Here is a 24,546-nt window from a genome sequence, read left to right as displayed (position 1 = left end):
CTGCTGAACTACAGAAAGTCTAGATGCTTCTCCTCCTCTGTGTGGCTTCAGCTAAAATCTGATTTCTTCCTTCCGAAGTAGGTAGAGCCACTTTCAGGCTTGTTTTTTTTTTTTTTTTAAACGTCGGGAGGTGAAGTATGTTTTGAATAAGAGTCCTTGTTCTACCTGTCCACCAAGAACACTTGAGTTTGAGTAACTCTGTTGCTCTGTTCAGAGTCCTGCTCGACTCTTTCCAGCAGTCACTGTGTGTCGTTTCAGAGACGCCTCACAATCTGTTTCTTCTCATAGCTGATTTTGTCCAAAAGTGGTCTTCTTAGGAAGAGCACAAACATTCCTGAATTTTAGGCATTCTGTTAACAAACATTTTGTTTTTTCCGGTGAAGTATAAACGATGAGCTTACCAGCACTGCTGTACAGTAAGATTTCAACTGGAAAATGTTGTGTAGTCGTGTTAGTGGTTAACCTTCATTGACAGATAGACTGAGTGAATTCAATGAAGCGGACCTGTGAGATGTTGAATTTTTTTTTATTATAAGTATACCTTGTTTTAAATATAAACATGCATTCACAATGTTTGCAAAATGCACAAAAGTGTGTCAAAAAACTTCAGAACAGAGAACTCATGATGAAAATGGATGCTTTGTAATGCTGGTCTAAGGTGGCGTTAACCAAAGAGCACAGCACCAAATTTAATTTGCACGCAAAGCATGATTCTGCAAAGCGTATTGACTGTAGCCATGTTACTGAACAACAAAACACAGCATTCCTCTTTGAAACTTTGTGGACTCAAAGTCCCCTGAGCCCTTTATACACAGTTCTGGTAAATCCAAAATTCAGACGACTTCGCCCGAGGCCCAAACCCACAATTAGAAGCGTTGTTAAAAACTGGGTTATTACAGGAAATCCAAGTATAAAGAAAAAACAAAATGAACAAATAAAAAGAAAAAGAAAAAAAGCATCCAATTCAGAAGGAACTAGATTCAAGTGTGCATCTTTATAAACACATTAGCCACAAGAACTACATGTATGTTAGGAACAGTGGTGGAAAGCAGCTGTTTACACATTTACTCAAGTACAAATCTGAAGCACTTGCCCTTTCATGCCACTTTTGACTTCTGCTCTACTGTCTACACAACGTTTTAGAGGGAAATGTTGTTCTCTTTAGGCCCGTGCATTTATCTGACAGCTTTAGTTACTTTACAAATAAAGATTTGCAGTTTTGCAGTTAGTTTTGCACACATGACAAACAAAGAGCTTATCAGATACAAGGTTTTGTTATAAATAAAACTACTCAACAGTTTGAGTACAGTACGGCTGAAACAAATAATTGACTGAAAATCAATTGCCAACTATTTTGATAATCAGCTTCACAGATGTAATTATCTTAATAGTTTTGATAAATTTGTGTCACTTTGGGTGCTGTGCGCTGCTTTTACATTAAAGTTAGATTATATGATGATAACAGTGATTATATATAACATTTTCATTACATGTAACTTACTATGTGGTATAAGTACTTTTACTAAAGTAAAGAATCTGAATACTTCCCCCATCACTGGTTAAGAAGCAAAGAGAGTCACTGTCTACTATCATCTTATTGAACATTAGCAGTTTGCTCATAAAAACAAATGAATTAAACTACATAGACAACATTTTATGAACCTCTCTTTACTGTATCAAAGGTTTCTCTGCCTCAAGTAAAATTTGATGCCTAAAAAAAAAAACAAACCCCAAACCCTGTCCTAATCTCACAATCTGGAGTTTTTTCACTGCGTGGTGCTCCGCTAACCGTGACATCGATGACGTTTGAAGCCTCTTTTCATGCCACATGACTGTGCGAGAATGACAGTAAATCATTGTTTCATAGTTTTGATGAAGACATGAAGGAGAAAAGCCTCATGGGTTATAGGTTTGTAGTGCCCTACATTACACTGAGTGTGACTCTCCACTGTCCACCGCTTCTGATCTGTTAGAAAAGTGCATGTGTGCTCAAAGCACAGTTAAAAGAAGCTTTGTCACTCTTTATGGACAGTTTTTTCCACAGTGAAGTTGAGCAGGGCGGCAAACTCATTTAAGTCTTTATATTTATTTGTTGTGTAGGCAGTTTAATTTACAGGATGTAGCTTTGTATTGCAATATTTTCTTTATCTACACAATATACTTAGCTGCCCTGATGTCCTTTGACAAACTGAACTCCTGTTGTCCATTTTCAGCCTAAAATGCATTCATAGTTAAATCTGTGAATGCAGTTATTCATCTTTAAACTGCATTTTCAAATTCCATTAAACTAAGAATTAAAGAAGAAAATGAATTTATTTTGAAATGATGCACTTATTGACTGTTTCATTGCTGTTTTATTACCAGCCTCCATACTCAGTACTTCATGAAACACTTGTTCGGTTATCTGAATCGCTAATAGTGACAGTACGAATAAAACAGCAATCTCTCTGATGTGCTTCATGCAGGCAGATCTATTCAGTATCTTCAGTTTACTCTAAAAGGCTGGCTGCTGATTGGTCGACAGGGAGACAAGAGATTGAATGGATCTTCATGAGAAGAAAATGTAATGCAAAACAAAGCCAAGGCCAAAGGTCACCACCATCCCCACGTGATGATTCAGCACAGTGCACACATACACATTTTATTGTCACGTTTCAAATGCAAGCATCAGTCCAAAAGGCAACAAGTGGCAGGTGAGAGGTAACGTGTGTGGAACGTAAAGCAGACACGTCTGTGGACATAAAAGGGAAATAAATACATTTCCTTCATGATTAAATATATACATTTAGGCTTGAAGCAGCTGAGATATTAAAATCCTGTTTACATTCTTTCAGTCACAGGAGAGCTTTGAATTTAACTGCAAACTTCACACTTACTTTTAACTCTTAGCACCCTGTTGGTAAAAGACACGAAACACGTTTACATTCTTTAGTCATTTGAAATGTTAATTGTGACATTCAGCCTGCATCACCTTGACTTTTATGACTTGACTCTGGCACTCACTGTTACTGCATTTAGATATGGTTCAACGAAGACATTGTAAATGTTTGTTTTGTTTTTTAGCATCTTAATAAACACGATTGACCACTCTCCACTTTTTTCAATGACTGCAAAAGGTCCATTCCTGCAAAATTCAACTCACTTTACCCAAATTCAGCCTCTTTCCTCACATCAGTAAAACCTGACAACAATATTCAGCTGATTAGATGCCCTGCTGTGCAGGCCGGTGCTCCGGAATAATTCTTCTTATTCTGCTTATTATTGGGGGTGAGCGCCATATCGCTTCCTAACTCCTGGATCCTTCTGGCAACACTTTCCTCAGGGTCCTCTAGCCTCTTGATTTGTCTGCACTCCTGTCTCTGCATGCAGCCATCTTTGACATCCAGTCCATCCCTCTCCTCTGACTGTCCATCCTGAACACTTCTATTCAGACAGCACGACCTCATACATCTCCGTCCCTCCCTCTTGTGTCTGCCCCTCCATCCCACTTCCTTCATCTTCCTCTTTCTCTGTGTTGATCTGTGCCACCCCCAGTCTGTACAGGGCATCTCTGATCACTACCTCCCCAGGCTGGCAGGCCTTCACCACTTGGTTGATCTGATGGCTCACGATGTCCCTGCTGGTGAAGAAATCTACCAGGCGGTTGTACAGGTAGTAATAAGCAGTGTTGTTAAAGACCACAGGTTGCCGCCGCACACGGCTTACCGAGGGACAGTCGTCTGATTTCTCCGTTGAATCATTCTCAGCTTTGTCCGTCTGTTCTTTCTGTCCTGCGCCCTCATCATCATCCTCCTCCTTCTCTTTCTCCAGCTCAGCCATCAGGCTGACGTAGGGCTCCAGATCTCTGCAGAGGACCATGGAGTGGTGCTCTGAAGGAAGAGCAGGAGGCGCCTGGGCAGCTCCAGGAGGATGAACCAGCCAGCAACAAGAGGATTTGGTGATGGGGTGGACCTGCTGGTTCTCTGCTACCAGCACCAGGTCAGCGCTGTAGGGCTGGTCTTGTAGCTCAGCGCACGACACAAACTAATGAACAAGAATTCAGAGAGCAGATTGAAAACTGCCTTTTGCTCCTAACATTTCACGTCACACAGAAAAGTTTAAAGTCACTCTTCACTCATTTACGTGAATATATCTAGAATTTCTAGGATAAAAAGAAATACTGATTGGGCCATTGATTGTTTTGAATTTTCATTAGCACACATTCCTTAACAGATAATTGGATTTCATTTTCATCGCTCACCTCTGGCTTTTCGAAAGGGTCAGAGAAGCAGCCTTGGTTCCTGCCCCACATCTGGGTTGCCAGCTCTGGGTACTGCATGTCAGCACAGAGCGCCACCTGACGAGCACAGTCACTGACGTAGACTGGGGGCCAGTACCGAGAGGACAGCAGCAGGTCTACGTGGTCTCGAGCCGTCTCTCCTCTCACCAAGTATTTCGAGCCGCACACCACCTGGACGCAGTTACAGGAGAGAAACGGACGAGTGAGACTTAAATCTCCACGCTTCGTTTGGATTTACCGATTTGAAATGAAAGGGCTGCTGTTCTTACCTTGTGGGGACAGACCTTGGACAGCTTGCCAGCGGTGAGGTGTGTAGGGGGCTGTGGGGCTGTGGTGAGGCCACTATGAACAAGTGTGTACAAGGAGATCAGGGAGGCCAGCAGCTCATTCTAACACAGAGGGAGACAGAAAGGGGGCTTTTATCGAAACAAGTTCCCACAGATATGGGCACATCAAAGTGAGCAGAGATAAGATGCAATGAATAAGGACACCGTCTTTCAACTAAATTTTAGCGAATCAAGTTAATACTGAATGCTGAAATACCCTTGAGCAAGACATTAAAGTCTGTCCCGTCCCAGGGTGTGTGTGTGTGTGTTTTCTTCTTGGGGAGGGGGGGTTTCCTGTTCTTTGGACCAAGAACTTATCACATGATTAGTGTTTTTACTAAAACAGTTACTAAAACACACTCGTATCCCAGCCATCATTTTACAGTCAACTTGTTTACTTCCGGTCATTAACAACATGTGAGCACTATAAGCACGAAGCCACATGCTTTTCTCTCTCTGTTTCTCACACCCACTCACACAAACACACACACGCACACGCACACACCTTAGTGGCGTCTGGGGTGATGCTCGCCCCGCAGCGGTCCAGTATTGTTCTCAGCTCGTTCTCACTGTGATCTCCAATTTTGTCGAGTCTCAGCTGACCATCATGAATGAGACGCACTAAAACCGACGGATCTCCTGAAGCAGGCGATGAAAATCGTTGTCTTAAAATGTTTTTCATATAGATTACAGAAGCCACCTCTAAAATAGGAAATTCAGCTGTAGAAACAAGTACCTGAGGGCGGCGGCGTGTGCGACAGGACCTTGTCCTTCTCTGTGTTGATAACAGTGGGACTCCTCATCAGTGGGGGGATGAAGGGCGCGATGATAGACGCGTCCACACGTGTGTTGGGGATGTCGGTGGGGAAAGTAGCTTGTTCGATGGCCTCACTTTCCATGGTCAGCCAGAAATCATCCACATGCACCTCGTCGGAGACTGAAAACTCAGGCCAGGTAAACTGTGGGCAGAACCGAATGCGTGTAAGCATGTGAAGACGTCCCTAGACTTATTTTCTGTAGGTTTCACACGTAAAAGATCACTCTGTCCTTGCAAAACGGGTCTAAGCATGTTGTCAGGACTCTATTTTGGGCTTTTATTTCCCACATCTGTCACCTCCACGTTCTGCAGCTCCAGTACGTTGTTCGAGTAGCGCTGTGCAATCTCCAGCTTGGGAGCAACACCACAAATGCCGCAGATCATGTCGTTGTAATCGCGCACGGTCAGACACTCAAAGGCCCAGTAGCCACTCAGGAGGAGCTCCTGAATTTGAGATAACTCCTTTGGATTCAGGGTGTGGACTGATGCAAAAGAGGAAGACACAATGAAAATGAGAGAAAATGCAAGATCAGACAAACTTTAGTTCAACACAGTTGCAGAACGTGTGCATGGAGAGTTGAATCCAGTGTTTACCAGGGTGACTGGGGATGTGGTCTAATATAAACCTGGCTGCCTGAGAGGGGGGTTGGCCCAGTTTGATACTGGCCCTGACCTTCAGGAAGAGGTCGATGCTAACCAGCAGTCTGTTACCAATGTTGAACAAACCTGTCAAAAAAGGAATCACACTTTAGTTCACAGAGGAAGCTGGCTACAGGCCATACCACAGTTTAAAAAAACATCTTTCTTCGGACAAGTGCAAGCACAAGAGCATTGCTGTTACCAGGAATACAAGAGCAAGCTATTGTCCAACTGCGGTCTTCTGCACACGAACAAAAACAAAACAGTGTAAAAAGCGGCAGCCAATAACTTCTTACTGTTTATTATACTAAGCAACAGAAAGTCTCTGTTAAAACACCGGAGATAAATAATGATAATAAAGATAGTTTTTAGCATTTTGATATCAAAGTGTGCCATTCACGCTGTGTCTGCTTGCCACATTAAACGGCTACAACACCAGACTAAGTTGTCTTTCTAATTATTCTAATTAATTATTATTCTTTTTCATTGTGTCTGATATTCAGACAATCAACCTAAATAAATGCAGATGTATCCATCCCAGAGAAATTAGTGTATTCCTGAAAATGATAAAACAAGTGCTACACACTCCAAAAGACACCCATGATCAGATCTGTTGTGTGTTAGATGTTCTGTGTGGTGTCGCCTCTGAGTACACAATGGCAGACAATGAGCCAGGAAGGAAAATCTGATTCAATGCCCGACGCTTGATGAAAAAGCAGCTGAACGATGTACATGCTGTTGCAAGTGGGGCTCTTTACCTGGATGAAGGTCAGTGAAGCTGTGCAGGGCCAGACACTGAACGTTGAGACACACCTTGAGCTGGAGGGAGGCAGTCTGGATGAGTGTCTCAGTGAGCAGCCAGCAGTCCTCTTGTCCTGCGACAGTACTAGCATATATATCAGAGCACACATTAGGGAAGAGGACATCAACACAACATGCAAGTAAAACCAGGAGGAGGATACTTAGAAGACAGAAACAAACCGACAATAAACAACAGACACTAAACCACCTCCGCTCCATCCCAATACCCATCTTCTCACCTCTGACCTCCTTTGAAGAGAGGGTAGTTACACAGGCCACAGTGAGTCGCAGCGGATTCGTAGAACCGAGGCCATCCAGATTCGACCAGCGTCTCTGTCTCTACGCTGTCCTTGTGGTCCTGGTCGCCCGGCTGAACCAGGACGATCTGCAGACAGTTGAGCTCCTGGATGAGTTTCAACGTTTCCTCGAGCTCAGTCTCGCTCTCAGGAATCTGCAGGGAACGGTGCAGTAACTGCAAGGTATTTTGCCGTTGGATGTCCTTCTGGGCGGGACTCAGGGCCTTGTATGGATCGAGCAGAGTCACAGCCTAAGAAAGGAAATAAAAAGGAGTGATAAGCATGAAAGAGAGTTTCCAAGTGAGGGGTCAGCTTTAATAACCACAAAAGTGACAGTGATTCATTGCCACAATATAAAATAAAGATAAGAGGAAGATTTGTGGACGAGGGCTTGTTCATGAGTTCCTACAAGGTTAAATCAATTCCAGCAATGATTGCAATGGACACACATTGATGTCAAGAGCAGAAAAATACAGTCCCACTACTACAAGAACTTTACCAAAAAGCTTTACACCAGTTCTGCATGCTTGCAAGCCTCTGAGTGAAAACTGTGAAGATTAATGACTTGACATCAAAGGCCAGTTGTCATCAGTTTGAAGTCAAGATTTATGAATGCTAAGAAGCAACCGCTCAGGGAGCCAAGGCAGTGCTGAGACTCATAAAGGGGGTCAAGGGGTGAGAGTTAAAGCTGGAAACTAATCCTACAGTATCTTTACTTAAGAGGAATCTAAAGGAAGTCAGCTCTCACCTTTGCTCCCTTGGCATTCTTCTGGGTCAACTCGCAGCCACATTTAGGGCACACTGCAGGTTTGTGTCTGTTCTTATACATGTAGTCACAGGACAGGTTCTTGCACCGACCCCGTCCTCGTGCTGTAGACAGCCCCAAATCCTAAAAGAATGAAGAAGAGCAAGAGTTACCCATAAATCAAGAAACAAAAGGATATCAGGAAACAATTTTAAAGTATAAAAAAAGAAAACACAGCAGGATAAATTGCACAGTCGTGTTATACTGACAAAGCTGGAAACAGTGTGTTGTTGTTTGAAAGGCACCAATGACAGGATATTCATTCCCCTGTCAGCCAAAGAAGACACAGGCTGGCTTGCATCTGCTGGGACAGAAGAATCCTGTGGAATGATATGCAGAAAGCGAGTATCATGGACCAAATCTGCATATTCACTGTTTCCATTTGTTTGTGTGTGTGTGTGTGTGTGTGTGTGTGTGTGTGAGAGAGAGAACCTGCTTGGCTGTGGTTGTCGGGACCGTCTGGCCAAGCTGCTTTAAAGTGCTGGGTTTGAGACCTGAGAAGCTCTCTCGAGGCACTGTGGTTTGAAAATGACCACATCAGCAGAGAGCAGAAACCTCAAGGAGTCACTTGTATAAACATATCACTTCCTCTCTGTGCAATAAAGATAGTCTGTGTTTGTCAATACCAGCCACTGAACAAACAATAGAACTGTACCTAAACTAAGTGCAATTACAAATCACATCAAATGATGCACCGTACCAGCGGATGATTTATTGTTGTTTGCACTCTGAACTTTTCCTTTGTCAGATGGGACAGTTAAGATCTGGAACACAGTGCGGCCTGGAAACATGAACACAAGCCGAGATGTAAATCCACATGGTGACAGCTTATTTTGATTACTGTGTGCTGTATGTTCGATCTCACCTGTGGTGTAGTAGGCAGGAAGGATGGGTCTCACAGGCCTCTTCTGAACAGCGGCACTGCTTCTGTCTTGACCTGGGACTGTTGCACCCTTAAGACTGTCTTTCACCTGTCTACTCAGTGACAAAGGGAATGTATGTCAAGTGAGATACACACTATAATCACAAGTTACAATAAAACCAGCTGTTATAACAACACACACAGGTGTCAGTGTATTCATCCATATTTTCAGGCTAAAAGGTTTTCATCCTACACTAGTTTACAGTTCAGCCTTTCAAATAAATAGAAACGTTTGCAGGCCATTTTGTATATATACTACAAATAATTATTAGAAACTTTAACTATGTAACTATTTACTATTACTATAGTACATATTGTAAGCTCTAGATATGTGTATATACCTAATGCACTTAAAAAAGCAGTAAAGCCCCAATCTGCAAATGGTGTAAAGGACCATTTTTACTCAACCATCACAATTCAGGTGGTCAATATTGTTTTGGGTCCATGGAGCAAACAGAACATGCTTCATATTCAAATGGGCAGACTGCACACCCGTCGTGTGGCAGTAAAAATTCATGGATGCTCACTTCGTCTGTTCCTGCTCCTGGGTGCTGCTGCCCTCTGGTGGCTTCCCTGCAGGAACTGCATGCTGCTTCCTGGCGCACCGTTGAACTCGCCCTTCTTTTTTGCTCCCAGTGGCGTTTGTTTTACTGACATCGGCACTTCCCTCCTGAGCAGCAGGAGGTGCGGGCTGACAGCTGTCTTTATGCTTGGCCTCAGCTTTGTGTGGCTTGGACGCAGCTTCTTTCTCTTGTGTCTTCTTTTCCTAACATGGGCACAGTTAATTGACTTGAACCGCAGGTCAAAACTGAGGGCCGAATCATTGTATCACGCCTGGGTGTTGACATAAGATTGAACATCACTGATATTGCTTGACACTTACAGCAGGTATCCACTTTCCGCCTAAGTGGCTCCCACACTCAGGGCACGTTGGTGGCTTGTGGCGGGTGACATAAACAAATGAACATCCAGGATTTAAACACCTCCCTCGACCTCTCCTGGTGTATGTCTTCACAGACTGACAAAAAGAGAAAAACATGAAAGCTCCTGTCTCTCAACTGCTATTACCACCCCAAATCATCACATTATTTAAATCTAAACAATGATTTTCCTGTGTTTTTCTGCTGGAAAATTTATGTGGCTGCTCACCATCTTATATGAAGGTTTGGCACTCTGTTCAATGCTGGCTCCTACAGAGACCATCATCACTGGGCCCATAGTGCTGACACCTGCCAAAGGCTTGGGCTCCAGCAGGTTCTGAAGTGAGGGACAGATTAAAACACTTTTTTGCGATTAAAATAATTACCGACATTGTTTTTTTTACCTGCAAAGCCCTTATAATTTTTACTAATATAACATAAATGAAGCTCATTCTGCTGACTGGCAGAAGGACATTTCTCACCTGGGTGGGTATGATGGCAACCACCTGCGTAGCCTCTCCCTGTATCTGCTGCACCGTCGGCCCAACATAACCACCGCCAGCAGTTCTTGTCTCATTTCCCTTCAGCGTGACCCCACCGGCCATAAGGTCGGCAGAGCCCTGTGAGACATGGACATCCGTGGCAGCCAGGGCTTTGAATGAGGCCGAAGAGGAAGAGGAGGGTGGGATTCCTTGGGGGTACGTGAGATGAGGCACCACTGCCATTTCCTCTGCTATGTCATCAACGACGACAGGCTGCTCGGTAAGTTCCACCTCACCGGCCAACCCAAGAGGTGTGAACTGGGGCTCTTGGGCGAGAGAGACAGAGGGCAGGCCTCCCTCCACTGGAGGGTCCACAGACTCCACGGTCACCTCTGACTGAGAGGCTCCCGGCTGGTGGTTTGGAGAGCAGCCTTTAGACAAGAGAAAGTAACTGGCTCTGGGGAGGATTTTGCGGAAGCCTGGCAGGTCTTTGGAAGGGCTGAGGGACGACTGAGGGAAAAGCACAAATGAGAAAATTGTTCATGGCTATCCATAAAATCATTCTGACACCAATGAATTAGGCCACTTCTGAGATAAAACAGGAAAAGGCTGTTTTATCTCTGCTGTGATACTTCATGCTAATGGGTCACTTCATTCTGACTTTATCAGTCGTTACATGAGCCAAACGTAATCATTACAAATGAAATCAGTCGAGTTGACTACATGAGTGCTCTGCAGTGCGTAATCATATAGAAAAGCTCTGATATACTCAACAGCTTAAACCTATAATCAAGCACTCCATCATGGGCAAACCTTTTAAAAAGATTGCCTTGGGGTGACTGCTCGACTGTGTCGTTAATTTACTGCAGCAGGTTCCACTGACGCGACAGTTTAGGCAGAATATACTATCCTTGTCTTTATCACTGTTTATTAAATGGGGGGATGACGTAAATTCTGACCTTATTCAGCTTATCACAGACTTTTCTATTACTCATTTTATACTTTTTGAGCATTTTCATGGTCAGTGAGCCTTAAATTGTTGACCATGATTTGGATTCTCCTGGAAACAAATAAACATTATTTCACTCTGTGCACAAGAGCAGTCTAGCTGTTCAGGTTTTCTGACCATGGAGAAATATCTAAACAAGCATTTTGTCAAATTCAAATTCAAATTCCCTTCAAAAAGACTAATTCATTCTGATGGTATTTACAAGAGGAAGTTTAGTTCTGAGGATTAGTGAAATGAAAGGTTCCATACATGTTCGGATGTACAGAGAGCGGCTGTGCATGCAATTGTTTTTTTAATGCCGTTATCTCAAGATCGTGAGTTCCTTATTTTGTTATCTTGAGAAAACACAGCTGCTTTCTCATGATAGATTAATTTATACCGCTATCTGGAGAAAAAAAAGCTCAGTTCCTCTAGAGCACTGTTTCTCAAGCCTGGTCCTGGAGTACCACTGCCCTGCATGTTTTAGATGTTTCTGTGCTCCAACACACCTGATTCAAATGCTCAGCTCGTTACTGGGCTCTGCTGAGGCCTGATAACGAGCCATTCATTTAAATCAGGTGTGCTGGAGCAGGGATACATCTAAAACATGCAGGGCAGTGGTACTCCAGGACCAGGCTTGAGAAACAGTGCTCTAGATAATGAGATAATCACCCTGTTATTGCAAAATAACAGGATGTTTTTTATTACTGCTAATTTTTGTCATAGATCAGGAGTGCCAAAATGCATAGATGGCATCTTAACAACTGTAGCAAACTGAATATGCCACATCAAGGAGTACCCAGTACCCACCAACCCATCAGACAGTACTTCAATATCACTTATTTGTACACATATTTCATTATACCATTCAAACACCCATGTGGGTAGTTTCTTTCCCAGTTCCCCTCTGCCAATAATAATTCTTTTGATTGTAGCCGACCGGACAGTAACACATCTGCTTTAAGTTGACCACTGTATGTAAAGTTGGTATGATTTGCTTTGAAACAACTGAAGCCACCCCAAAGAGCAGTGTGTGTATGTTATGGCCCACTCTTATTAATCTAACAAAGTTGTTTTCTCTTGATAAATCATCGGCTATTTATTTTCTCAAAATGAGATCAATTAACCTGTTGTCACAAGAAAACCAGCTTCATCTTGAGATCATGAAATAATTGACTAGTGATCCTGAGATAACAGCATTAAAAAATAACTGCAAGCATGGCCATTTTTTTTGCTTCTGTACGGGTGCACTGGTATGATTATCTAGAAAAACTTGAGGATGGATCTTACAGTGTCTATGCCCTCCTTCTCGGACTTGGCCTTCTCCAGATAGTAGGCTTTCTCAGCTACGCTGAGCCTTTTCCAGCTCTCACTGATGCGCTTGTTGATCTCTGACTGTGGCAGATTAGGGATTTCCTGTTGCATAACCTGGTGCACATCAAAGTAGTATAGCAGGTAGGCAGACCTAAAACAGACAGAACGTTTAATTTTCACAGGCTCAATCCCTGTTTAAAACAGAGCCATGCTTTGTACTAAGACGTGTGTGAACGTGCTTTGGATTGTGTACGTTACCTAGGCTTCTTAGGTTTCTCAACATTGTCTTCTTGACCTTTACTCTTCCTCTTTTTGGGGGTCGTCATTGCCATTTGGTTGTAGCAGCTCTCCACCTCCTCAGTTACTTTCACAACCTCAAAAACCTCCACTTTCTCCATGATTTCCAAAGATCTAGGCCCAACGTGAAAAATAGCATGAGATAAGTTTGTTGCTCATGGAGGTGGATTTATTGTTTAGTTTGAGATCATTAAATGTATATTGCACTCTATAATACTGTGCTGTTTACACCCTGATGTACAAACTACCTATACAATGTTTCAACAGTAAAGTTGAAATAACGGATGAGCATCTCGCGTTGCTGCTTTGTGCTTTACTGAAAACACTAGTTTTATTTATTACAGCTCAGGGGGTAGCTATATATCAGCTAATGAGAGGTACATACATATGCTTTGTATAGTAAGTAAACAGAAAGTAGGACGGTGTGGCTCCGGCTTGGTGCCTCTCACCGAGAGAATAAAGCACTACAGTGTGTTATTCAAAATAAAACATCATGGAAACCTGTCATTCATAAGGCTCTTAGGGAGACTAACATAGCACTGACATGTTACAAACACTGGTACTTCCATGCTTTAAAAGTAGGTTTAATGGCGTGTGTTTATACTGCCAGCACAGTCACTGAGTTATCCAATGAAATGTCTTCTTATTGAAGCCTTACCTACGATGGCCCGATGCTCTAAAATCTGTTCTGAACAACCCTTAGAAGCCGCCGAATAAGTCAGGCATTGAGCCGACGATAATTCATGCTGAGATTTGTCTATGCTTCATATTAAATCGAGAATTTGCGATGAATAAATGTCTGTAAAGAAGCTTCGTTTCTCGTCGACTTGTAGAAAACATGGCGGTTTGTTGCTATGCTCTTCAACCAATCAAACGCCCGAATAAACAAGATGAGGCCAATCACGGAAGACGTTTTTGACACGTGAAAGTAACGTGCGCGTCCTATAGACCTTCATAGTGCAGATTGTGGCCACAGACGCGCGCAGGTTACACAGATAAGTGCCCTCGAAAGTACTGCGTAAGTGGCACAAACATGACAAATAGGATCAGTGCTTATGTGGCATAAAGCCAAGCCCATAAAAATACAATAAGTAAATGAATAGATGAAATAAAACATAATAATAACAATAATAATAATAATAATAATAATAGTAGTAATAATAATAATAACAATAGGGGATCCTGACAGCAAAATTATTTGTTTTTAGTCTATTACAGCTTTCTCATTAATGCAGTCACATGCGGAAATGACAGGCCTTTTGTGAGTGATTTTACATGTAAAACTTTGCCAAAATAGTAAGATGACGTATACTGTACCTTAACGTAACTTAAAACCCAAAACACTACAGTAAAATCTATCTATCTATCTATCTATCTATCTATCTATCTATCTATCTATCGAATATTTTTTAAGAAATCGAAAAATTGATGTTATTTCACATTTTTAACAGGGCAAAATAATGCAGAATCAGTAGGATAGGGGACATTTTTGCATTAAGACAGAGGCAAAGCTTTCTTTACAAGGCTATAGTCAGTACAAACAAATTGATGAAATGAATGAAAGTGAAATTCTCTGTAACTCAGATAAGATGACCCTGTCAGATATCTGTGAACAAAGAAAACAATGTCTTTTTTTTAATTATTTATAAAGAAAAAACAGATACATCGTCTTATCGATGAGGAGAGCTATATTGATATATATTTAGTATTGGCGCTGAAATACGAATACGAACAAAACTCCGCAAATAAACAACAGACCCAGACCAAATTAATCGAGCAGAAGCCAAAAAAAAAAAAAAAAAAAAAAAAAGGCTAAGGCTTATGAGCCGAACACTGATAATCCTACTGAGCAAAAATGGCGGATGACAAGGTGAGTGAGTTCCTGTGCTCTGGCTTTAAATGTATTAATTTCAAGTGTTTCGTCAGATGACAGCAACTGCTCTATGTGAACAGTAAAACTGTTGCTCTCAGCAGCGGTTGGCTATAAGATTAAGTTACCGTGGCGGCGATTGCTTGTAAACTAAATTAATATATCCTTGAGCTGGCTAAGTTATGTTCCTGTTTGCTAACCAGCAAACTTCGAGAAAATGAACGCTGGCTGCTTTGTTAAAGACGCTCTTAATGGAAAATTCTATCTCACGTTGACTGTACTTTATGCTGTAACGTTACAGCGACTTTAGCCACCATTAGTTACTTCAACGTTGCCACAATGTTTCCTAATACTAATGTGACACATTGCTTTTCTTTTAGGATCCACTGAAACAGCTGAGAGATTTGACGCAGCTCAAAAATCAGTTGGAGGAAATACAGCGGCGAGTCGAGAGCGAAGTGTCTGTAGGCATTCCTCAGGTAAGTTGTTATAGAAGTTTAAGTTGTTTCCAGTTGGTGTTGATTGGCGTGGGCTGATTCATAAGTAATGTTGCTTTTATTCTCAGGGCAAATAAATCATGTTTTATCGTGCTAAGTTCCCCCACTAGTTCTGTAAATGTGTTCAGTTTTATTTACCCATCTCTGTGTAGTTTTTCTGTGCCTGGACCTTGCTGAAAATCCTGCAGTTATGACTTTTTGTTCTGGTAGGGAGGCTCAGTGCTGGGATCTCCGTTCCTGAAGGGCTTTCTGGCCGGCTATGTGGTGGCCAGGCTGCGCTCCTCTGCCATCCTGGGATTGCTGCTGGGGACAGTCACTGGCATTTATGCAGCACAGAACTATCAGGTGCCCAATGTTGAAAGGACCGTGAAGGAGTATATGAACACCTTCAAAAAAGGACCAAAGTAATTTCGACTGACTGGTACTCTGACATAACGAACGAAAGAGGAGGAAATACTTCTGCAGCTGCTTGCTTGTCAGTGTCAGGCTCATGACGGATCAGCCTTCAAGACGTCTTTGTAGACTGGGCTGTGGATGTTATGATGTAACTGGAATTTTTTTTGGGACTCACAGTAAAAGACTTTTTATTTGCATTTTGCTTTTATATTCAGTTAAATGCTGCTGTTTCATTTCCATTTGTATCTGATTCACTTGACCACAAGATGTAAGACTTTTTACCAACAAGGTTTTAGTGTTTGGTCCATCAGATTTCATAACGTGGCCTAGGTTTACTGCCTGGAGCAGTTATTGAAGCCTGTTAGATTTTGAATCATTCATGTTTAAAACAGGCAGTACTTCCTGCACATGTTTCCTACACCTTTGTTGTTCATCTCATGTCAATATACAGAGTGTTACAGAGAATAATGCATCAAAGTATTTTATAATCGGTATTTAAATTGTTGAGATTTATAACTGTTTAATGAAAAACAACCAAAGTGTGAAGGGTTTTTTGCTCTTTAGTTAGTATCCGGATTTGTCAGAAAATGTTTATTTTGCATGATTGAGGATGATTGTGATCCAGAACATGGGGCCCAGTTCCCCAGCGAGGATCAGGAGACAGTGGGTGAAAAGGATTCGGTGGGGCGTCCTCTTCGGGCTGATGGTCCTCATCTATGGCTCTCATGCACCACTCATCACTCTCACCAAGATAGATGGTCAAGTCCCTTTCAACCCCTCGTCATGTGTCGTCATGATTGAATTAGCCAAACTCCTGATTTCTCTAGCAACTCTCGTTCTAACTGGGGGTACCTCCGCCTTACATTCTCCTCCACCTCTAGTCCTTGTGGCCCCCTATGCAGTCCCCGCCATACTCTACGCTCTCAACAACAACTTGGTGGTGCTCATGCAGGCCTACATGGACCCAAGCTCATACCAAGTCCTGTCTAACCTGAAAATTGCCTCCACTGCCCTGCTGTACTCCCTCTGCCTGGGCAAGAGGCTCCGGCGTGCTCAGTGGTTGGCTCTGGGGCTACTCATGTGTGCAGGGGTGTGCCACACCTACAGCAGCCTGGAGCGAGACGGCCCTGAGAGGCCTGAGGCTGAGGAAGGTCCCAGGCTTCATATCACAGCTTGGGGGCTTTTCCTTGTGCTGGTGTACTGCTTTGTTTCAGGCCTGGCAGCAGTTTACACAGAGAGGGTGCTGAAGAGCCAGAAGCTGCCCCTTAGCTTGCAGAATCTCTACCTCTATGTGTTTGGTGTGGCCATCAATGGGCTCTCCTCCTTCTCCTTTGCAGGAAGCGAAAGGAGCTTTCTGGAGGGATACTCGGGGGTGGTTTGGGTCATTATCGCAGGGCAGGCAGCTAACGGACTCCTGATGTCTGTGGTGCTCAAGCATGGCAGCGGGATCACCAGACTGTTTGTTATTTCCTGCTCCATGCTGGTTAATGCTCTGTTGTCCTGGGCCATCTTAGGGCTGCAGCTCACACCATTTTTCCTCCTTCCTGTTTCTATGATTGGACTGGCAGCTTACCTTTACTACGCATAGTAAAGTCTCCACCAAACAAACCACGCAGCCCATTGAACCCATAAAGATCTCATTGCAATCTACTGGAACTTCAGTTTTCTAGTTCTTGAGTTTCAGTTGTGAATTGTTTTCTGCCTTTTTATCAATCTGCCTTGCAGATTGCAAGTGCAAACACACGTATTTGGTTTGTAACCATATACTGTTGTTTCAGCTGATGCCTAATTTGACAATTTACATCATATTTTAGAGTTTGATTTATAAACCTGTTACACTGTTGCAAATAAATTAAAATAATGCAAGTCCAGATAATTATATCTTCAGTGGAACATTTCTGAAGAGTGCTGCTATTGTCATCTTGCTGATTTGTTTGGTATTGCATTCTCTGCCAAGAACAATGTCAATAATAAGTGTTATAGAGAGTTACTGAAAACCAATAAATTGTCAAATACAGTTTTATTTCTCATGACTTACATTCAGCACACTGATTTATAGACATCTTTTAGTCATGTTCATTGTTGTTGGGTCAGTTCAGCCTTAGGATCACCTCGCACAGCTAGAGTATCCTTTAACTCTCCCAGTGCTGAAAAAAGAAAAAGAAGACTGTTTAAATGCTGTTTGGAGGACAAATCAGCTGTTTTTACATTCCTGTAACATTTTATCTTCAGGTGTTAGGGTAAGTTCCAGCAGTCAGTCTGGTAGAGCTTAGACAACATATACTGACCTTTACGGAGCTGTTTGTTGTCAGCCTGCAGCTGCTGGTTCTGGGCAGACAGGTAGACGGCGTCCTGCACAGCCTCCAGCAGCACACTTCTGTATCTGCCCTCTGACATCTTCCTCTGCTCCTCACTTACCTGACGAAACACCCTGAACACCTAGAGAGCAGTGAAAGAGGAAAGGCAGCTAAGAAGCAGGCGTCAATCTGCAAAATCATGTGTATTCACTATTTTTGCACAGTCATGTTTTCTAGATTAATTTTTTTGGACAAACATCAACATTTCTCTAAAAGCTAAGTGTTGTAAAATATCAATATATGCTGGAGGGGATCTTTTTCATACAAATCCTAAATGATGAGGGATTTTGGGGTCATTTTATGCTAGAATCACCTGGGAATTTAATTGTTTCTTTTTTTCCAGAGAATGCAGGAGTCGACCTCTTGCAAATAAGCGTATGTACTGGAATACACCTTGTATCTTTTCCCAACTTAGGAAGCATTTCCAAAACATGCAAAGTGTACGGCTGCTGCCTCTGCTGGTCGCTCCTACCTGACTTAGGAGACTTGTGCAGCTTTGTTAAATTATACTTATTACACTATACTGGCCCAGGTGTTTGAAAAAGTGCAGGCGTCTCATGTAACCACATTCACTTCCTGCATGCAGACTGAATCACTTGCAAACCTATTGATAAAAGAGTAACGAACAGATGACATTAAAATGTGACATATAATCTTTGCAATCAGTGTTCTCCAACTGATCCGTCAAACCCTCACCTGCAGGCTCTCTTCTCTTAGACAATGCAGCTCTGTTTGGTGTCGGTGATATTGATTCTGCAGGTCTCTCTCGGCCTGCTGGGCCTCAGCGCGCAGGGCCTCTATCTGCAGCACCAGGACCTGCCTCTCTCTGGTCAGCACCAGCAGCTCTCTCTGGGGGCCTTCTGTCTAGCAGGAGGAATGGATGAAAGCTTTAAAAAAAAGCACGGAAATAACAGAATTAAGTTGCAAATGCAGTGGTTTCCGCAGCCCACCATAAATCTAGCCTTGCATTAATTCAAACTGACTCAGCATCCTCTGCTGAGATAGATCACAAACTGAATAATGTTAAACAACAGTGTATCTCATTATCTCACCAGCTCCTGTGCCAAGTCTCTCTCCATCTTCTCCACCTCCTCCTGAATTAATCTCCCATGGTCCTCCTTAAGTAGCCGCCTCCGTTCCTGCGCTTTGCTGTTTTCCAACTGAGACTGAGCATTAAATTGGCAAAGTAAATGTCTCAGTGTGGCTTGCCCACTCTCGCACACATAAATCTTATTTATATATCTAATAAGGTATTCACAAAGCCTTGTAAACACATTCAATCCAATCAGATGTACGATGTTATACTGAAAATGGCAGCAGTTGGATGGGGTGTGTTACTTGTTGCCAGAGGTCAGATTTCTCTGTAGCGGCCCCGTTCATCAGTGTCTCCTCTCTGAGAGCCTCCCTCAGCTGCTGGATTCTTGCTACTCTCTCCTGGACTTTTTCTGCATTCCCTTTTCCTTCTGTGGATATGAGAAAGACACACAATATTGGTCACATCCCTACTTGGAAAAACTGAAAAATTTCTCACATTACCTCTGATGTGTTCTTCCATTTCTTGTTTCAGCTGATCTTGCAAGTATTTCATTGTGTCTGTAATCTCTCTGATGCAACGTGAGGGCCGACAGCTCTGCCAAATCAAAGCACGGTACTTGTTATGTTGGGAACACACGTAATTTGTTATAATTTTGCTGAACATCTGGTCAGCAATTTAGGTGGAAACCTGTGTTTTGTCCTTTATCTTCTTTGACTCTTCCCTCCTCTTCTCCCATGACTGATTTTTAACAATCTACAGGACAGACCACAGAATGTATTTCAGCTGTGAACTCCATTAGTCCCAACACAAGATGGTGAGAGAGCACTATTTAATATTAATAAGGCTCCTCTAACGAACTACCTGCAGGTTTTGGGTCAGCTCTGCCAGCCTGTAGGTGTTGTGAACTTCATTGTCCTCCTGTGACATCATCTTCTTTCTTAGATCCATGATGTCGTCTCTGATCTCTTGCTCGGTTGCCCTTGGACACCAGCGATCGGGGCTGGCCTTCGTTACCAAACTTCTGGCTTTCTGAGCCACAGCTAATGCAGAGGGGGTCTCGTCATCGAGAAGACCTGTTGGATGAAGAGAGTCATGGCTGTGCTTAAAGGATCCTGGTTAAGTTGGTGCTGGTGGAGTGCTTACCTTGAGGGTGGATGCAGTAGATGAGGACCGTCCTACTGTTTCCTGTTAAGGCCTCATTCAGGAGGAAATGGAGGAGCTTGTCACTTGTTGCGGCTTCACATTGGGTTTGGTCCACAATCTTCACCAGTGGGCTGACTCTGGAGAGTATTACCATTTACTAACACCACATAGGAATGTATACAGAGCAGGCTCTATAGTAATCTTTACATTATACTGTTGTATTCGGTTCCGGGGTCCCAGTAAGTCATGACAGTGTGACAGTGAGCCAATGTGGACGATTCCAGGACCCTAAATCTAAAGCAGCTAAATTGAATTAAGCCATCATCATTTTATTATTTATGCCTAATTTTGCTAGTGGTACACGTCAAATGGGCCCATTGACACAAACATAAGTATGTTTAAAGTCTGCAGTTGTATGTAAATGTTAGTAAGTTATTAATAAATGGGTTTTGGTCTTGAATTAGGACTCAGATACTGTTTTCAGGAGTCCTGAATGATTGCCAGCCATGGTGAGAGCTAATTAAATGACACTGTTACCAATCCAGATATTATGTAATGTGGCTGAATAGTGTTTTAACGCTCAGCTGAACATTAGGATATCATTTTTCGTTCCTCTGGCCCATGTAATAGGTAGCTCTGTATGTGATTTTATGACTGACCCTCTGAGGTCAGTCCTGCTGGCTCCACCTGCCAGGCTGAACAGCTGCAGTCTGCTGCGGCAGACCTCTGACTCCACCTCCTCTGGATGAAGTTTCCGCTCAATGGCCACCGAGAACAGGGAACTACATCTGCAGGAAGCACACGCCACAAAGATGGAGCGACAATAAAATGTTTGTTCGTGAAGTGCAGGAAAGGGCAACTTGAGTGACACAGCATACAGCAGCCTGATGAGATAAATCAGCTGCATGACAATCCAATCGTTCACACGCCAGTAAGACACTTAGCTCTATTGTGATCAACCATTGTAATTAATCCATTCAGAGTAATTCAGTTAATGGATTACATGGCAAGAGTTTATTTGATCCACCTGCTGGAAATGGAGCCTGCGCTGGCCTTCAGTGTCTCCCTGCATGTTTCATACAGAGTGAAGGCTTCTTCTGCTGAACACACACACACCTCACATAAACCTCCTACAAGACTGAGACAAAAGACAAAGACTTAATTCGCTTAAACCGACAAGCATTGCATTGATGATCCATCTCAAGGTGTATTTGCTGTCTGTTGTATCTGTTTTGATATATTAATAGTCATCATTTGGACTCACCTTCCAAGGACAGGGTGTCTCACAAGTTTTAGAGTGTGCCTGTTGGGGCTCAGGAGATCCACAGCACTGCCATCTGGGTAAAACTGACATTGACAAACATCAGATGTTATCCTGCACCATACTGCGTCTAATACGCTTCACGGTTATGCTTCATTAAAGAGGACAAACCTGAAGGAACGACACAGAGATGAACGACTCCTCTTCCGCTCGTGACAACACACGACTGAACAGATTCGCCAAGGTCTAAGACAGAGTCAAGAGGAAGGTTAGTGGTGAAAAACATAAAAGATCTGCCAATATTAAGCAAAGGTTTGTTTCGGGTCCACCTGTTTAATGATACTGCAGTCAATCAGAGTGCTAATCTTCTCTGTGGAGGCTCCACATATCAGCAGCGCTCCATTAGAACCGCTGGATGTGGACTCAGTTAGAGGCTGCAGGAGCTCATGGTGGAAACTCTGCAGGTTAATGTTCAGACTTTTAGTCTCTCAGTGTTAGTCAATGAAAAGGCTTAGTGGTCTACAGCTCAAATAGACGTCACATTAGTATAAAGGAGCTCTTTTGTACCTGGATGTTGTCCGCAGTCACAACTTGGTCAAAGGAGAAGGACTTTGCTTCCTAATTGGAAAACAGCAGTGAGAGCTTTCAAAAGGAGAGCTGTTGAATGTTGATTGAAGCAGTGAGTGTATTCCAACATTTTACCTCATCCTTGCCCAAGTTGTAGTCCACACCACGGCCGTCCTCACCAATAACCACACACTCTTTACCCTCTGTGCATTAAAAAACCAACACATTTACACACAAATCCCGCACGACAGCATAACAAATTCAGAGATTTGAAGTTTTCATCCTTGCTTTACCTGAGCTTGTGGTGAGTACAATTCCCACTCTTACTGTTTCAGCTCCCTCACACAGCTGGAGAAACATGGAAATTGGGCAACAATGACCAAATCAAACAAGCCAGTCCTAACCCCCCCTACACACACACCTTTTTTTTTTGTCTTTACACACGATTGCGTTTGTAAAAAGAAGGTACTTACAGGTGCGTTCATGTTCACAGAGGCCATCCCCTGCGTATGTGCACCATAGCCAGCGGGTCAGCTGGGTTTCATTACACCACCCTGAAATATTAATGAGCCAGAATCTGCTTTCACTGGTCTAAGTGATCAGGGTGCGTTTACCAAGACAGACGGAAAGATCACAACTGGGGTTAATTTTAAAACCATTTGGCCTGAACAACTTTATTTTGTCATTTTGGAACATGTGACAGACAGAGATATAGTATGCATGTAGTATGATTTTCTCAGTTTTATTTGATCATTTACATTATGAAGATGTAGAAAGATATTGCAATTTTAAGCAGTAGTGAGATAAAGAGGAATTATGACAGTGTTATTAGAAACTGATTTATCCTCTACTCTATGTGTCCAGTGCATTTCTACTAAGGCATCCCTTAAAGGGAGTTATAAGTTGGATCTAAATGACTTTTTATTAAGTCGTATTGTTAGTAATTAATGACCATTAAATGTTATTAATGTTTTTATGGTTAAATAATGTATAATGCTTTATAGATCAGTTATAAAACATTAATAAAGCAAAATTCTGGGTTGCCAGATTGTGAACATGCATTTTTCTGATGATTATATTTTCTATTTGGTAACGGTGCAATTAGAAATGTCGGTAAAACTCATTAATGGCTTAGAACTGATCTATAAATTTTAGTAACTCATTTCTTAGCTATTAATAAAGCCAAAATAAACCTACAAAGAGTGTCAGACAGAGGAGGGAGCTGTGGTGCTGCGTCCCACTGCTCATCTTATCACAAGCCTCAAGAGACAAATTCATTATCTGAGCCCCCTGCTGGGCCAGTGGTGTGGCACACAGAAAGTCAGGGTGGTCCTCCACGGACACACTGTCTGTGTCATCCAGGAAGGTGATGGTCTCTTTAAGGCCACATTCACACTGATAAGGGTTCCTTGCTGCATGGAGACTGTCAAGCTGCTCCAGTGCGCTCAAATCAGCACCTGCCCCCCTAATCAAGACCGTAAGCTGGTTACCGTCCACGCTCAGCTGCTGGAGATGAGACAAGCTATCCAGAGAGGGGAGACGTGTGAGGCGGTTATTAGACAAATAAAGTTTTTTCAGGCTCTGCAGTGGGTTATCGAATACCTCCAGAGAGTTATAACTTAGATCCAGTTCCTCCAGAGATGCAGACAGTAACGAGTTAACCTCTGTGATCCCCGAGTGGGAAAGATTGAGCATACTGAGTGGCTGTGCCTGCAGGCAGTGTGGATAATGGAAGGTGGAGAAATCGTTCCTGCTGACATCTAGATGGGTGAGGGCAGGGGCGAGGCTCAGGGGCGTGCAGAGAGACTCGAGGGAGGTGAGGTTGCTGTGTCTCAGATGCAGAGATTTCAAGGACTTGAACGAAAGAGAGGGGCAACGTGAGATACTCTGCAGGTCGGAGACGAGGTTCTCTGACAGATCCAGATGAGTCAGGTTTTCTACCCGTCGAGCCCAGCTGCAGTCAATCTCAGCCAGGCCGGAACGGACAAGACCAAGAGACCTCAGAGAGTCAAACAACCAGTGGTGGAAAGGCTGGAAGGAGGGCTGGAGGAGAGAGGGATCCACTGTTACATCTTCCAGTAGAAGGGTTTTAATTTTAGATGTGCCTCTTAAGACTGGAGGCCGTAAAGGCGCGACAGCTTCCAGCGTGGAGGAAATGAAGCTAATCTCGTTCAGCTGTGACATCGGCAGAAGAGGTATCACTGCACTGAGGAACGAAAAGGATATTGTGACATTGTTGAAAATGAATTTATTCATCTTGGCTAACTGAAAAGCAAAAGTGAGATGCGAGGCTAAATTGAATCTAGGCTCATCCAGTTTCCCGTCTCTCAGCTCCAGCTCGAAAGCCTGGAAACAAACCAGACTCTGTGGGTTGCTTATAACCATAACGTCGCACACGCAGCGAGTCATGTCCTCGCTTACAACGCAGAGAGAAGTGGCCACTCCTGAGGTGCCGGCGAGCCCCAAGAGCAGGAGCAGAATCAATCGCTGATTCAGCGTCATGGTGGGCAGGAGGACTGTCAGCGACCTGAAA

The 24,546-nt window shown here is 43.0% G+C and overlaps 4 protein-coding genes across 4 annotated transcripts; 2 read left to right on the top strand and 2 right to left on the bottom strand.

Moving 5' to 3' along the window:
* Window positions 1–2,402: 2,402 nt before the first annotated feature.
* hmgxb3 (HMG box domain containing 3) lies at window positions 2,403–13,700 on the bottom strand. The gene is made up of 21 exons (XM_041944016.1): window positions 13,545–13,700; window positions 12,848–13,000; window positions 12,566–12,740; window positions 10,288–10,797; window positions 10,035–10,142; window positions 9,769–9,903; window positions 9,413–9,651; window positions 8,829–8,938; window positions 8,664–8,744; window positions 8,396–8,478; window positions 8,173–8,283; window positions 7,907–8,047; window positions 7,102–7,409; window positions 6,820–6,947; window positions 6,017–6,148; window positions 5,720–5,904; window positions 5,342–5,564; window positions 5,111–5,244; window positions 4,549–4,668; window positions 4,241–4,450; window positions 2,403–4,023 (listed from the first exon to the last, which is right to left on the bottom strand). Exons 2-21 carry the CDS (start codon window positions 12,985–12,987, stop codon window positions 3,424–3,426), a joined length of 3,873 nt encoding a protein of 1,290 aa, XP_041799950.1. The 5' UTR covers window positions 12,988–13,000; window positions 13,545–13,700; the 3' UTR covers window positions 2,403–3,423.
* Window positions 13,701–14,741: 1,041 nt separating this feature from the next.
* Window positions 14,742–15,664, top strand: LOC121612090 (SLC35A4 upstream open reading frame protein). The gene is made up of 3 exons (XM_041944838.1): window positions 14,742–14,756; window positions 15,137–15,235; window positions 15,464–15,664. Exons 1-3 carry the CDS (start codon window positions 14,742–14,744, stop codon window positions 15,659–15,661), a joined length of 312 nt encoding a protein of 103 aa, XP_041800772.1. The 3' UTR covers window positions 15,662–15,664.
* A 588-nt stretch (window positions 15,665–16,252) lies between these two features.
* slc35a4 (solute carrier family 35 member A4) lies at window positions 16,253–17,666 on the top strand. Its single transcript, XM_041944837.1, has one exon. It carries the CDS (start codon window positions 16,260–16,262, stop codon window positions 17,235–17,237), a length of 978 nt encoding a protein of 325 aa, XP_041800771.1. The 5' UTR covers window positions 16,253–16,259; the 3' UTR covers window positions 17,238–17,666.
* LOC121612029 (osmotic avoidance abnormal protein 3) lies at window positions 17,667–23,708 on the bottom strand. The gene is made up of 17 exons (XM_041944774.1): window positions 23,255–23,708; window positions 22,149–22,216; window positions 22,014–22,064; window positions 21,776–21,904; window positions 21,618–21,692; window positions 21,450–21,532; window positions 21,213–21,323; window positions 20,845–20,973; window positions 20,186–20,322; window positions 19,904–20,115; window positions 19,730–19,795; window positions 19,543–19,636; window positions 19,345–19,469; window positions 19,059–19,172; window positions 18,703–18,870; window positions 17,938–18,088; window positions 17,667–17,796 (listed from the first exon to the last, which is right to left on the bottom strand). The coding sequence occupies exons 1-17, from the start codon at window positions 23,706–23,708 to the stop codon at window positions 17,726–17,728; spliced, it is 2,238 nt and encodes a 745-aa protein (XP_041800708.1). The 3' UTR covers window positions 17,667–17,725.
* Window positions 23,709–24,546: the final 838 nt, after the last annotated feature.

This window comes from Chelmon rostratus, chromosome 9 (genome assembly GCF_017976325.1).
Source record: "Chelmon rostratus isolate fCheRos1 chromosome 9, fCheRos1.pri, whole genome shotgun sequence".
Lineage (NCBI taxonomy): Eukaryota > Metazoa > Chordata > Actinopteri > Chaetodontiformes > Chaetodontidae > Chelmon > Chelmon rostratus.
The sequence above is the reverse complement of the archived record's forward strand: the minus strand, read 5'-3'. Positions and strand labels throughout refer to the sequence as shown.